Raw genomic sequence first — 16,108 nt, 5'->3', positions numbered from 1 at the left:
ACCAAGTTGTAGATAGAATGAAGGTTGTACTGTTAACCAAGTTGTAGATAGAATGAAGGTTGTACTGTTAACCAAGTTGTAGATAGAATGAAGGTTGTACTGTTAACCAAGTTGTAGATAGAATGAAGGTTGTACTGTTAACCAAGTTGTAGATAGAATGAAGGTTGTACTGTTAACCAAGTTGTAGATAGAATGAAGGTTGTACTGTTAACCAAGTTGTAGATAGAATGAAGGTTGTACTGTTAACCAAGTTGTAGATAGAATGAAGGTTGTACTGTTAACCAAGTTGTAGATAGAATGAAGGTTGTACTGTTAACCAAGTTGTAGATAGAATGAAGGTTGTACTGTTAACCAAGTTGTAGATAGAATGAAGGTTGTACTGTTAACCAAGTTGTAGATAGAATGAAGGTTGTACTGTTAACCAAGTTGTAGATAGAATGAAGGTTGTACTGTTAACCAAGTTGTAGATAGAATGAAGGTTGTACTGTTAACCAAGTTGTAGATAGAATGAAGGTTGTACTGTTAACCAAGTTGTAGATAGAATGAAGGTTGTACTGTTAACCAAGTTGTAGATAGAATGAAGGTTGTACTGTTAACCAAGTTAGTAGATAGAATGAAGGTTGTACTGTTAACCAAGTTGTAGATAGAATGAAGGTTGTACTGTTAACCAAGTTGTAGATAGAATGAAGGTTGTACTGTTAACCAAGTTGTAGATAGAATGAAGGTTGTACTATTAACCAAGTTGTAGATAGAATGAAGGTTGTACTGTACTGTTAACCAAGTTGTAGATAGAATGAAGGTTGTACTGTTAACCAAGTTGTAGATAGAATGAAGGTTGTACTGTTAACCAAGTTGTAGATAGAATGAAGGTTGTACTGTTAACCAAGTTGTAGATAGAATGAAGGTTGTACTGTTAACCAAGTTGTAGATAGAATGAAGTTGTAGATAGTAGATAGAAAGGTTGTACTATTAACCAAGTTGTAGATAGAATGAAGGTTGTACTGTTAACCAAGTTGTAGATAGAATGAAGGTTGTACTGTTAACCAAGTTGTAGATAGAATGAAGGTTGTACTGTTAACCAAGTTGTAGATAGAATGAAGGTTGTACTGTTAACCAAGTTGTAGATAGAATGAAGGTTGTACTGTTAACCAAGTTGTAGATAGAATGAAGGTTGTACTGTTAACCAAGTTGTAGATAGAATGAAGGTTGTACTGTTAACCAAGTTGTAGATAGAATGAAGTTAACCAAGTTTGATAGAATGAAGGTTGTACTGTTAACCAAGTTGTAGATAGAATGAAGGTTGTACTGTTAACCAAGTTGTAGATAGAATGAAGGTTGTACTGTTAACCAAGTTGTAGATAGAATGAAGGTTGTACTGTTAACCAAGTTGTAGATAGAATGAAGGTTGTACTGTTAACCAAGTTGTAGATAGAATGAAGGTTGTACTGTTAACCAAGTTGTAGATAGAATGAAGGTTGTACTGTTAACCAAGTTGTAGATAGAATGAAGGTTGTACTGTTAACCAAGTTGTAGATAGAATGAAGGTTGTACTGTTAACCAAGTTGTAGATAGAATGAAGGTTGTACTGTTAACCAAGTTGTAGATAGAATGAAGGTTGTACTGTTAACCAAGTTGTAGATAGAATGAAGGTTGTACTGTTAACCAAGTTGTAGATAGAATGAAGGTTGTACTGTTAACCAAGTTGTAGATAGAATGAAGGTTGTACTGTTAACCAAGTTGTAGATAGAATGAAGGTTGTACTGTTAACCAAGTTGTAGATAGAATGAAGGTTGTACTGTTAACCAAGTTGTAGATAGAATGAAGGTTGTACTGTTAACCAAGTTGTAGATAGAATGAAGGTTGTACTGTTAACCAAGTTGTAGATAGAATGAAGGTTGTACTGTTAACCAAGTTGTAGATAGAATGAAGGTTGTACTGTTAACCAAGTTGTAGATAGAATGAAGGTTGTACTATTAACCAAGTTGTAGATAGAATGAAGGTTGTACTGTTAACCAAGTTGTAGATAGAATGAAGGTTGTACTGTTAACCAAGTTGTAGATAGAATGAAGGTTGTACTGTTAACCAAGTTGTAGATAGAATGAAGGTTGTACTGTTAACCAAGTTGTAGATAGAATGAAGGTTGTTGTAGTTGTAGATAGAATGAAGGTTGTACTATTAACCAAGTTGTAGATAGAATGAAGGTTGTACTGTAACAAGTTGTAGATAGAATGAAGGTTGTACTGTTAACCAAGTTGTAGATAGAATGAAGGTTGTACTGTTAACTGTTAACCAAGTTGTAGATAGAATGAAGGTTGTACTGTTAACAAGTTGTAGATAGAATGAAGGTTGTACTATTAACCAAGTTGTAGATAGAATGAAGGTTGTACTGTTAACCAAGTTGTAGATAGAATGAAGGTTGTACTGTTAACCAAGTTGTAGATAGAATGAAGGTTGTACTGTTAACCAAGTTGTAGATAGAATGAAGGTTGTACTGTTAACCAAGTTGTAGATAGAATGAAGGTTGTACTGTTAACCAAGTTGTAGATAGAATGAAGGTTGTACTGTTAACCAAGTTGTAGATAGAATGAAGGTTGTACTGTTAACCAAGTTGTAGATAGAATGAAGGTTGTACTGTTAACCAAGTTGTAGATAGAATGAAGGTTGTACTATTAACCAAGTTGTAGATAGAATGAAGGTTGTACTGTTAACCAAGTTGTAGATAGAATGAAGGTTGTACTGTTAACCAAGTTGTAGATAGAATGAAGGTTGTACTATTAACCAAGTTGTAGATAGAATGAAGGTTGGTAGATAGTGAACTGTTAACCAAGTTGTAGATAGAATGAAGGTTGTACTGTTAACCAAGTTGTAGATAGAATGAAGGTTGTACTGTTAACCAAGTTGTAGATAGAATGAAGGTTGTACTGTTAACCAAGTTGTAGATAGAATGAAGGTTGTACTGTTAACCAAGTTGTAGATAGAATGAAGGTTGTACTGTTAACCAAGTTGTAGATAGAATGAAGGTTGTACTGTTAACCAAGTTGTAGATAGAATGAAGGATAGATAGAATGAAGGTTGTACTGTTAACCAAGTTGTAGATAGAATGAAGGTTGTACTGTTAACCAAGTTGTAGATAGAATGAAGGTTGTACTGTTAACCAAGTTGTAGATAGAATGAAGGTTGTACTGTTAACCAAGTTGTAGATAGAATGAAGGTTGTACTGTTAACCAAGTTGTAGATAGAATGAAGGTTGTACTGTTAACCAAGTTGTAGATAGAAATGAAGGTTGTACTGTTAACCAAGTTGTAGATAGAATGAAGGTTGTACTGTTAACCAAGTTGTAGATAGAATGAAGGTTGTACTGTTAACCAAGTTGTAGATAGAATGAAGGTACTGTTAACCAAGTTGTAGATAGAATGAAGGTTGTACTGTTAACCAAGTTGTAGATAGAATGAAGGTTGTACTGTTAACCAAGTTGTAGATAGAATGAAGGTTGTACTGTTAACCAAGTTGTAGATAGAATGAAGGTTGTACTGTTAACCAAGTTGTAGATAGAATGAAGGTTGTACTGTTAACCAAGTTGTAGATAGAATGAAGGTTGTACTGTTAACCAAGTTGTAGATAGAATGAAGGTTGTACAAGTTGTTAGAATGAAGGTTGTACTTGTTGTAGATAGAATGAAGGTTGTACTGTTAACCAAGTTGTAGATAGAATGAAGGTTGTACTGTTAACCAAGTTGTAGATAGAATGAAGGTTGTACTATTAACCAAGTTGTAGATAGAATGAAGGTTGTACTGTTAACCAAGTTGTAGATAGAATGAAGTTGTTAGAATGAAGGTTGTTAACCAAGTTGTAGATAGAATGAAGGTTGTACTATTAACCAAGTTGTAGATAGAATGAAGGTTGTACTGTTAACCAAGTTGTAGATAGAATGAAGGTTGTACTGTTAACCAAGTTGTAGATAGAATGAAGGTTGTACTGTTAACCAAGTTGTAGATAGAATGAAGGTTGTACTATTAACCAAGTTGTAGATAGAATGAAGGTTGTACTGTTAACCAAGTTGTAGATAGAATGAAGGTTGTACTGTTAACCAAGTTGTAGATAGAATGAAGGTTGTACTGTTAACCAAGTTGTAGATAGAATGAAGGTTGTACTGTTAACCAAGTTGTAGATAGAATGAAGGTTGTACTGTTAACCAAGTTGTAGATAGAATGAAGGTTGTACTGTTAACCAAGTTGTAGATAGAATGAAGGTTGTACTGTTAACCAAGTTGTAGATAGAATGAAGGTTGTACTGTTAACCAAGTTGTAGATAGAATGAAGGTTGTACTGTTAACCAAGTTGTAGATAGAATGAAGGTTGTACTGTTAACCAAGTTGTAGATAGAATGAAGGTTGTACTGTTAACCAAGTTGTAGATAGAATGAAGGTTGTACTGTTAACCAAGTTGTAGATAGAATGAAGGTTGTACTGTTAACCAAGTTGTAGATAGAATGAAGGTTGTACTGTTAACCAAGTTGTAGATAGAATGAAGGTTGTACTGTTAACCAAGTTGTAGATAGAATGAAGGTTGTACTGTTAACCAAGTTGTAGATAGAATGAAGGTTGTACTGTTAACCAAGTTGTAGATAGAATGAAGGTTGTACTAGATTAACCAAGTTGTAGATAGAATGAAGGTTGTACTGTTAACCAAGTTGTAGATAGAATGAAGGTTGTACTGTTAACCAAGTTGTAGATAGAATGAAGGTTGTACTGTTAACCAAGTTGTAGATAGAATGAAGGTTGTACTGTTAACCAAGTTGTAGATAGAATGAAGGTTGTACTGTTAACCAAGTTGTAGATAGAATGAAGGTTGTACTGTTAACCAAGTTGTAGATAGAATGAAGGTTGTACTATTAACCAAGTTGTAGATAGAATGAAGGTTGTACTGTTAACCAAGTTGTAGATAGAATGAAGGTTGTACTGTTAACCAAGTTGTAGATAGAATGAAGGTTGTACTATTAACCAAGTTGTAGATAGAATGAAGGTTGTACTGTTAACCAAGTTGTAGATAGAATGAAGGTTGTACTGTTAACCAAGTTGTAGATAGAATGAAGGTTGTACTGTTAACCAAGTTGTAGATAGAATGAAGGTTGTACTGTTAACCAAGTTGTAGATAGAATGAAGGTTGTACTATTAACCAAGTTGTAGATAGAATGAAGGTTGTACTATTAACCAAGTTGTAGATAGAATGAAGGTTGTACTGTTAACCAAGTTGTAGATAGAATGAAGGTTGTACTGTTAACCAAGTTGTAGATAGAATGAAGGTTGTACTATTAACCAAGTTGTAGATAGAATGAAGGTTGTACTATTAAACCAAGTAGATAGAATGAAGGTTGTACTGTTAACCAAGTTGTAATAGAATGAAGGTTGTACTATTAACCAAGTTGTAGATAGAATGAAGGTTGTACTGTTAACCAAGTTGTAGATAGAATGAAGGTTGTACTGTTAACCAAGTTGTAGATAGAATGAAGGTTGTACTATTAACCAAGTTGTAGATAGAATGAAGGTTGTACTGTTAACCAAGTTGTAGATAGAATGAAGGTTGTACTATTAACCAAGTTGTAGATAGAATGAAGGTTGTACTATTAACCAAGTTGTAGATAGAATGAAGGTTGTACTGTTAACCAAGTTGTAGATAGAATGAAGGTTGTACTATTAACCAAGTTGTAGATAGAATGAAGGTTGTACTGTTAACCAAGTTGTAGATAGAATGAAGGTTGTACTATTAACCAAGTTGTAGATAGAATGAAGGTTGTACTGTTAACCAAGTTGTAGATAGAATGAAGGTTGTACTGTTAACCAAGTTGTAGATAGAATGAAGGTTGTACTATTAACCAAGTTGTAGATAGAATGAAGGTTGTACTGTTAACCAAGTTGTAGATAGAATGAAGGTTGTACTATTAACCAAGTTGTAGATAGAATGAAGGTTGTACTATTAACCAAGTTGTAGATAGAATGAAGGTTGTACTGTTAACCAAGTTGTAGATAGAATGAAGGTTGTACTATTAACCAAGTTGTAGATAGAATGAAGGTTGTACTGTTAACCAAGTTGTAGATAGAATGAAGGTTGTACTGTTAACCAAGTTGTAGATAGAATGAAGGTTGTACTGTTAACCAAGTTGTAGATAGAATGAAGGTTGTACTGTTAACCAAGTTGTAGATAGAATGAAGGTTGTACTGTTAACCAAGTTGTAGATAGAATGAAGGTTGTACTGTTAACCAAGTTGTAGATAGAATGAAGGTTGTACTATTAACCAAGTTGTAGATAGAATGAAGGTTGTACTGTTAACCAAGTTGTAGATAGAATGAAGGTTGTACTGTTAACCAAGTTGTAGATAGAATGAAGGTTGTACTATTAACCAAGTTGTAGATAGAATGAAGGTTGTACTATTAACCAAGTTGTAGATAGAATGAAGGTTGTACTGTTAACCAAGTTGTAGATAGAATGAAGGTTGTACTATTAACCAAGTTGTAGATAGAATGAAGGTTGTACTGTTAACCAAGTTGTAGATAGAATGAAGGTTGTACTGTTAACCAAGTTGTAGATAGAATGAAGGTTGTACTATTAACCAAGTTGTAGATAGAATGAAGGTTGTACTATTAACCAAGTTGTAGATAGAATGAAGGTTGTACTATTAACCAAGTTGTAGATAGAATGAAGGTTGTACTGTTAACCAAGTTGTAGATAGAATGAAGGTTGTACTGTTAACCAAGTTGTAGATAGAATGAAGGTTGTACTGTTAACCAAGTTGTAGATAGAATGAAGGTTGTACTATTAACCAAGTTGTAGATAGAATGAAGGTTGTACTGTTAACCAAGTTGTAGATAGAATGAAGGTTGTACTGTTAACCAAGTTGTAGATAGAATGAAGGTTGTACTGTTAACCAAGTTGTAGATAGAATGAAGGTTGTACTGTTAACCAAGTTGTAGATAGAATGAAGGTTGTACTGTTAACCAAGTTGTAGATAGAATGAAGGTTGTACTGTTAACCAAGTTGTAGATAGAATGAAGGTTGTACTATTAACCAAGTTGTAGATAGAATGAAAGTTGTACTGTTAACCAAGTTGCAGATAGAAAGAAAGTTGTACTGTTAACCAAGTTGTAGATAGAATGAAGGTTGTACTGTTAACTAAGTTGTAGATAGAATGAAGGTTGTACTGTTAACCAAGTTGTAGATAGAATGAAGGTTGTACTGTTAACCAAGTTGTAGATAGAATGAAGGTTGTACTATTAACCAAGTTGTAGATAGAATGAAGGTTGTACTATTAACCAAGTTGTAGATAGAATGAAGGTTGTACTGTTAACCAAGTTGTAGATAGAATGAAGGTTGTACTATTAACCAAGTTGTAGATAGAATGAAGGTTGTACTATTAACCAAGTTGTAGATAGAATGAAGGTTGTACTGTTAACCAAGTTGTAGATAGAATGAAGGTTGTACTATTAACCAAGTTGTAGATAGAATGAAGGTTGTACTATTAACCAAGTTGTAGATAGAATGAAGGTTGTACTGTTAACCAAGTTGTAGATAGAATGAAGGTTGTACTATTAACCAAGTTGTAGATAGAATGAAGGTTGTACTGTTAACCAAGTTGTAGATAGAATGAAGTTTGTACTATTAACCAAGTTGTAGATAGAATGAAGGTTGTACTATTAACGAAGTTGTATATAGAATGAAGGTTGTACTGTTAACCAAGTTGTAGATAGAATGAAGGTTGTACTATTAACCAAGTTGTAGATAGAATGAAGGTTGTACTGTTAACCAAGTTGTAGATAGAATGAAGGTTGTACTATTAACCAAGTTGTAGATAGAATGAAGGTTGTACTGTTAACCAAGTTGTAGATAGAATGAAGGTTGTACTGTTAACCAAGTTGTAGATAGAATGAAGGTTGTACTATTAACCAAGTTGTAGATAGAATGAAGGTTGTACTATTAACCAAGTTGTAGATAGAATGAAGGTTGTACTGTTAACCAAGTTGTAGATAGAATGAAGGTTGTACTGTTAACCAAGTTGTAGATAGAATGAAGGTTGTACTATTAACCAAGTTGTAGATAGAATGAAGGTTGTACTGTTAACCAAGTTGTAGATAGAATGAAGTTTGTACTATTAACCAAGTTGTAGATAGAATGAAGGTTGTACTATTAACCAAGTTGTAGATAGAATGAAGGTTGTACTATTAACCAAGTTGTAGATAGAATGAAGGTTGTACTGTTAACCAAGTTGTAGATAGAATATAGGTTGTACTGTTAACCACGTTGTAGATAGAATGAAGGTTGTACTGTTAAACAAGTTGTAGATAGAATGAAGGTTGTACTGTTAACCAAGTTGTAGATAGAATGAAGGTTGTACTATTAACCAAGTTGTAGATAGAATGAAGGTTGTACTGTTAACCAAGTTGTATATAGAATTAAGTTTGTACTGTAATCCAAGTTGTAGATAGAATGAAGGTTGCACTATTAACCAAGTTGTAGATAGAATGAAGGTTGTACTATTAACCAAGTTGTAGATAGAATGAAGGTTGTACTATTAACGAAGTTGCAGATAGAATGAAGGTTGTACTGTTAACCAAGTTGTAGATAGAATGAATGTTGTACTATTAACCAAGTTGTAGATAGAATGAAGGTTGTACTATTAACCAAGTTGTATATAGAATGAAGGTTGTACTGTTATCCAAGTTGTAGATAGAATGAAGGTTGTACTATTAACCAAGTTGTAGATAAAATGAAGGTTGTATTGTTAACCAAGTTGTAGATAGAATGAAGGTTGTACTATTAACCAAGTTGTAGATAGAATGAAGGTTGTACTATTAACGAAGTTGTAGATAGAATGAAGGTTGTACTGTTATCCAAGTTGTAGATAGAATGAAGGTTGTACTATTAACCAAGTTGTAGATAGAATGAAGGTTGTACTGTTAACCAAGTTGTAGATAGAATGAAGTTTGTACTATTAACCAAGTTGTAGATAGAATGAAGGTTGTACTATTAACGAAGTTGTATATAGAATGAAGGTTGTACTGTTATCCAAGTTGTAGATAGAGTGAAGGTTGTACTATTAACCAAGTTGTAGATAGAATGAAGGTTGTACTATTAACCAAGTTGTATATAGAATGAAGTTTGTACTGTTATCCAAGTTGTAGATAGAATGAAGGTTGTACTATTAACCAAGTTGTAGATAGAATGAAGGTTGTACTGTTAACCAAGTTGTAGATAGAATGAAGTTTGTACTATTAACCAAGTTGTAGATAGAATGAAGGTTGTACTATTAACGAAGTTGTATATAGAATGAAGGTTGTACTGTTATCCAAGTTGTAGATAGAATGAAGGTTGTAGTATTAACCAAGTTGTAGATAGAATGAAGGTTGTACTGTTAACCAAGTTGTAGATAGAATGAAGGTTGTACTATTAACCAAGTTGTAGATAGAATATAGGTTGTACTGTTAACCACGTTATAGATAGAATGAAGGTTGTCCTATTAACCAAGTTGTAGATAGAATGAAGGTTGTACTGTTAAACAAGTTGTAGATAGAATGAAGGTTGTACTGTTAACCAAGTTGTAGATAGAATGAAGGTTGTACTGTTAACCAAGTTGTAGATAGAATGAAGGTTGTACTGTTAACCAAGTTGTAGATAGAATGAAGGTTGTACTATTAACCAAGTTGTAGATAGAATGAAGGTTGTACTATTAACCAAGTTGTAGATAGAATGAAGGTTGTACTGTTAACCAAGTTGTAGATAGAATAAAGGTTGTACTATTAACCAAGTTGTAGATAGAATGAAGTACTGTTAACCAAGTTGTAGATAGAATATAGGTTGTACTGTTGACCAAGTTGTGGATAGAATGAAGGTTGTACTATTAACCAAGTTGTAGATAGAATGAAGGTTGTACTGTTAACCAAGTTGTAGATAGAATGAAGGTTGTACTGTTAACCAAGTTGTAGATAGAATGAAGGTTGTACTGTTAACCAAGTTGTAGATAGAATGAAGGTTGTACTGTTAACCAAGTTGTAGATAGAATGAAGGTTGTACTGTTAACCAAGTTGTAGATAGAATGAAGGTTGTACTATTAACCAAGTTGTAGATAGAATGAAGGTTGTACTGTTAACCAAGTTGTAGATAGAATGAAGGTTGTACTTTTAACCAAGTTGTAGATAGAATGAAGGTTGTACTTTTAACCAAGTTGTAGATAGAATGATGGTTGTACTATTAACCAAGTTGTAGATAGAATGAAGGTTGTACTGTTAACCAAGTTGTAGATAGAATGAAGGTTGTACTATTAACCAAGTTGTAGATAGAATGAAGGTTGTACTATTAACGAAGTTGTATATAGAATGAAGGTTGTACTGTTATCCAAGTTGTAGATAGAATGAAGGTTGTACTATTAACCAAGTTGTAGATAGAATGAAGGTTGTACTGTTAACCAAGTTGTAGATAGAATGAAGGTTGTACTATTAAACAAGTTTAGATAGAATGAAGGTTCAACTGTTAACCAAGTTGTAGATAGAATATAGGTTGTACTGTTAACTACGTTGTAGATAGAATGAAGGTTGTACTATTTACCAAGTTGTAGATAGAATGAAGGTTGTACTGTTAAAGAAGTTGTAGATAGAATGAAGGTTGTACTATTAACCAAGTTGTAGATAGAATGAAGGTTGTACTGTTAACCAAGTTGTAGATAGAATGATATTATAGCTATAATATTTATTGTCTATCTGCTGGTGATTTGTGTTTTAACCTGTACTTAAGTTGTCTGAACGGAAACTAAATGTGTGTGATAAACCTACCTTCAAGGGCTAATGATAACTTTATGATTACTTGTTTTTAGAATCATGACGAGTTATTAGTAATACTCATATTAGAAGACACTTCATTTGAAACTGTCCCGTCAATGGAATTGGTTTTACTATAATGTTTACAGAGATTATGAGGTCTTATAACTCAGTTATTACACAGATATTATAAAAGGAAACAGTGTGTAGTGTTGTAAAGTTATGATGAGATATTTAAAATATCCGAGCAGCTCGTCCAAAGGCAGTACTACCACTTGTCTGATAAAGGATTTAATAAACACACATTAACCCATAATGTCGACTTAGACGTCTCGTGTATGTACTGACATTTGTTTATATGTAAAGGATTCAAACAGTACGCTAACTTTTAAAGAGAATTCGGATATTTGTTTATGTATAAAATATTTAATTAGTGCACGGAATATCTGGGGACTTTTGAAATCGTTTGAAATCGGGTTTCCGTGGTGGGAAGAGCACGGATAACTCATTTTGTAACTTTGTGCTTAATTACAAACAGACAAACTATACTCGCATTTGTTTATACGGAAAGGAATCAGTCAGTACACTAACCCTTAACGTCGACTTGGATATCTCGTGTCTGTTTATATCCTACACTATTAGATGCGATACACTTGTAATGTCCCGCATCTTCATAGTGGACACGATCTAAGCGAAGATTTTTTCCGGATCCGACACCTTCCATCCGTCCAGCGTCTCGAACTCTTGCCCAACAGTAAGAAGGAACGGGTTTTCCATCAGCTTGGCACTCCAGGTCAAGAGAACTTCCTCTTTCAGCTTGTACTCTTTTCGGAGGTTCTTTTATAATTTCAGCGCCATCTACAAAATTAATATGAACTATTATTTATACAATTGTCAACAGAACCATTTTTTTTTTCAGTCTGAACATCCATTGGTAAAATAAGTTGAAAATTTTCAGACAATAACTGGTTGTTATGTTTTTAGCACAGTCATATTATATAGAGGATCGAATCGTAAACTTTAGCGTTATAAGCCCTCTAGTTTACCTCGTGCAGGCTTCTACAGAATGTATGAATATTGGTTCGTTAGTTGTTAAGAGCAAAATTATACAATGCGTGTTCCGTCGTCAGTGGGTATCGAAACCCGACTTTTAACGTTATAAACGATCATGCTTTCCAATGTATCAGCTGTAAAACAGAACAAAATGAATTAGTTTGTTGTTAACTTCTGGCATCTTGTTCCTCACTTTGTTCTAATGAATATTCCGAACAATAACGACAATTAAAGGAAAGTTATAAGACAGCGCCCCCTAGCGTAATTTTCAATATTCCACTTATAAAACACGAAGATTATATATTGTAACTCTGTCACTGAAAACCCCCACCACCAAGTGGTTTAGCAGTAATTCAGTAGGCTCGTGATTCTAGAAATCTGAATGGGCAGAGTACCTGTAGCCCGTTGTGTAGCTTTGGGCTTAAAAGCAACGCCAGCAACTATCTAAACACTCACGGAAAAAATATATATATAACTACACACAGACAGGAGAAGCTTGTTCAATTGCTTTTTGCATGTATCACTTGATAGCACAAAATATCTTAACGTTTTTTCTAACTATAATTACTTACGATTCAGTTTGAAAAGGTTTGACCTGCAATTATTTGTTGTAGTGTCTGATAATTATCTTAGTCGATGATTTGTTGTTCCGTAAATCGATTTCAGTAACGCATATTAAATTATAAATACACATAAAAATGATTTGATGTACGTTTAATTAATTACAACTTCGTGGACTGTTTCATCAGAGTCCCTCTCATACCAAACATGCTCGCACTTTCAGCCGTGGGGGCGTTATAATGTTACGGTCAATCCCACTATTCGTTGGTAAAAGAGTAGCCCATCAGTTGGCAGTGGGTGGTGATGACTAGCTGCCTTCCCTCTAGTCTTACACTGCTAAATTAGGGACGGCTAGTGCAGATAGCCCTCGAGTAGGTTTGTGTGAAATTCAAAAAGAAAGAAGAAAAGAAAGAAAGAGGTAATTTCCCTAGAACATAAAATCATGTAACGTTGATGTGGTAAAAAAGGTTTTATGAGTTAGAACTACCTGGGAACACCTTATGAACGACGCTTCTGTCGTCACGCTTTACCTGTGAACACCTTATAGACGACGCTTCTGTCGTTACGCTTTACCTGTGAACACCTTATAGACGACGCTTCTGTCGTCACGCTTTACCTATGAACACCTTATAGACGACGCTTCTGTCGTCACGCTTTACCTGTGAACACCTTACAGACGACGCTTCTGTCGTCACGCTTTACCTGTGAACACCTTATAGATGACGCTTCTGTCGTCACGCTTTACCTATGAATACCTTATAGACGACGCTTCTGTCGTCACGCTTTACCTATGAACACCTTACAGACGACGCTTCTGTCGTCACGCTTTACCTATGAACACCTTAGAGACGATGCTTCTGTCGTCACGCTTTACCTGTGAACACCTTATAGACGACGCTTCTGTCGTCACGCTTTACCTATGAACACCTTACAGACGACGCTTCTGTCGTCACGCTTTACCTATGAACACCTTAGAGACGATGCTTCTGTCGTCACGCTTTACCTGTGAACACCTTATAGACGACGCTTCTGTCTTCACACTTTACCTGTGAACACCTTATAGACGACGCTTCTGTCTTCACACTTTACCTATGAATACCTTATAGACGACGCTTCTGTCGTCACGCTTTACCTATGAACACCTTACAGACGACGCTTCTGTCGTCACGCTTTACCTATGAACACCTTAGAGACGATGCTTCTGTCGTCACGCTTTACCTGTGAACACCTTATAGACGACGCTTCTGTCTTCACACTTTACCTGTGAACACCTTATAGATGACGCTTCTGTCGTCACGCTTTACCTATGAATACCTTATAGACGACGCTTCTGTCGTCACGCTTTACCTATGAACACCTTACAGACGACGCTTCTGTCGTCACGCTTTACCTATGAACACCTTAGAGACGACGCTTCTGTCGTCACGCTTTACCTATAAACACCTTATAGATGACGCTTCTGTCGTCACGCTTTACCTATGAACACCTTATAGACGACGCTTCTGTCGTCACGCTTTACCTGTGAACACCTTATAGACGACCCTTCTGTCGTCACGCTTTACCTGTGAACACCTTATAGACGACGCTTCTGTCTTCACACTTTACCTATAAACACCTTATAAACGACGCTTCTGTCGTCACGCTTTACCTGTGAACACCTTATAGACGACGCTTCTGTCTTCACACTTTACCTGTGAACACCTTATAGACGACGCTTCTGTCGTCACGCTTTACCTGTGAACACCTTATAGACGACGCTTCTGTCTTCACACTTTACCTGTGAACACCTTATACTTCTGTCTTCACACTTTACCTGTGAACACTTTATAGACGACGCTTCTGTCTTCACACTTTACCTGTGAACACCTTATAGACGACGCTTCTGTCGTCACGCTTTACCTATGAACACCTTATAAACGACACTTCTGTCTTCACACTTTACCTGTGAACACCTTATAGACGACGCTTCTGTCTTCACACTTTACCTGTGAACACCTTATAGACGACGCTTCTGTCTTCACACTTTACCTGTGAACACTTTATAGACGACGCTTCTGTCTTCACACTTTACCTGTGAACACCTTATAGACGACGCTTCTGTCTTCACACTTTACCTGTGAACACCTTATAGACGACGCTTCTGTCTTCACACTTTACCTGTGAACACCTTATAGACGACGCTTCTGTCTTCACACTTTACCTGTGAACACCTTATAGACGACGCTTCTGTCTTCACACTTTACCTGTGAACACTTTATAGACGACGCTTCTATCGTTACGCTTTACCAGTGAACACTTTATAAACCACACTTCTGTCATTACGCTTTACCTATAAACACCTTATAAACGACACTTCTGTCATTACGCTTAACCTGTGAACACCTTATAGACGACGCTTCTGTCTTCACACTTTACCTGTTCGATCCTCACCAACAACCTGTCGAAAGTTTCCAGAGAAGATTTTGATTTTCGTTCTGAAGACTTTTTCAATATATATCTTAAAGATACACGAAACCTGAGAAGTTTCACGAACGTTGTCAGGTATGACGGTGATTAAACATATATCAGTTTCAGGTTTAATTAATCATCATGTTGGCGCAAATCACGTGGATAATTTGTAGAGGCTACGAATCTACATAATTAATTTAACGTTTCCTCAATCGGAAGAATGATGGACTTGAACTGATTACTTGACCACAAACCATGTAACGTCAAATATCTTTTCTTCTTTCCTTTCTGTTCAAATTCTGTTCACGTCAAAATAAAGACAGCTGAGAATTAAAAAAAATCGTGTGTAATAGCTTTAAGAGGATTCCATAAGCCATCACGTCTGTTTTAAGTTTCAAAAGGAGTTTCTAAACCGTGCTCTTTGTGTTACGAAAGCCAAATGAAGTGAACGAAGTCTGAATCTTTCGAGTTTAACAGTATCGTGAACTAAATTTGTTATAAAATATGTAATACTTCATTGAAAACTTTGCCTTGTGAGAATCTACATAATATGTTTAATAGGCGGTTTAAAACTATGCACCATTTTTTGTTTCAATAACATTCAAGATTTGGCTTGAATAATTTTGTGATGTTATTTCCAAAGATCACGTGCAGTGCGTTTAAAACTCATCATTTACGTGCAACCAATCATTTATTTTCTTCCTTTCGCGCGAAACTAATTAGCTGAAAGTATTTGAAAACAGCAACAAGAAACATAAAATCCCAGCGCGTGTAGCTTCAATTTTTACAGAATATACGTAAATAGGCTTAGCTGTTTAGAAAAACGAAACAATTTAAATACCAGTTAATTCAATATTTCCCACGTGTTATTTTAAACTTACCTGCTGTTCGTCTTAACGCAAAGCAATACATCGGGCTATTTGCGATCTGTTCATCTAAAAAAATTAAATCGTGGGTTTTAGCGTTGTAAGCCTGTAAAATTACCCCTGAAACTAAGTGACCCTCCTACAATAACAATTTTAAAACAATGCTTTTTTATTTCCTTGTTAAGTTTAAACGTACAGATTTTCTTGTAGCAAAGCTACATCGGGTTGTCTGCTGAGTCCACCGAGGGGAATTGAACCCCTGGTTTTGAGGTTGTAAATCCACAGTTAATAATACTGATGTGAATAAAATCACTCTGTCAGTTTTAGCGATTTGGTCGATAAACCAAAATGTGTTTGTGGAAATAACGGGTCATTTAAA

General features: G+C 35.1%; 1 protein-coding gene across 2 annotated transcripts in view; it reads right to left on the bottom strand.

The window, feature by feature from the left end:
- The window catches only part of LOC143222249 (irregular chiasm C-roughest protein-like), a 76,159-nt gene that overhangs the window by 16,258 nt on the left and 43,793 nt on the right, over positions 1 to 16,108 (bottom strand). For both annotated transcript variants that reach the window (XM_076448489.1, XM_076448497.1), the window contains exon 5: positions 11,393 to 11,659. In XM_076448489.1, the coding sequence (XP_076304604.1) occupies positions 11,393 to 11,659 (267 nt within the window). The remainder of the gene's footprint in view (positions 1 to 11,392; positions 11,660 to 16,108) is intronic.

Source organism: Tachypleus tridentatus, chromosome 1, assembly GCF_004210375.1.
Source record: "Tachypleus tridentatus isolate NWPU-2018 chromosome 1, ASM421037v1, whole genome shotgun sequence".
Classification (NCBI taxonomy): Eukaryota; Metazoa; Arthropoda; class Merostomata; order Xiphosura; family Limulidae; genus Tachypleus; species Tachypleus tridentatus.
This window is presented reverse-complemented; position numbering and strand designations above follow the sequence as displayed.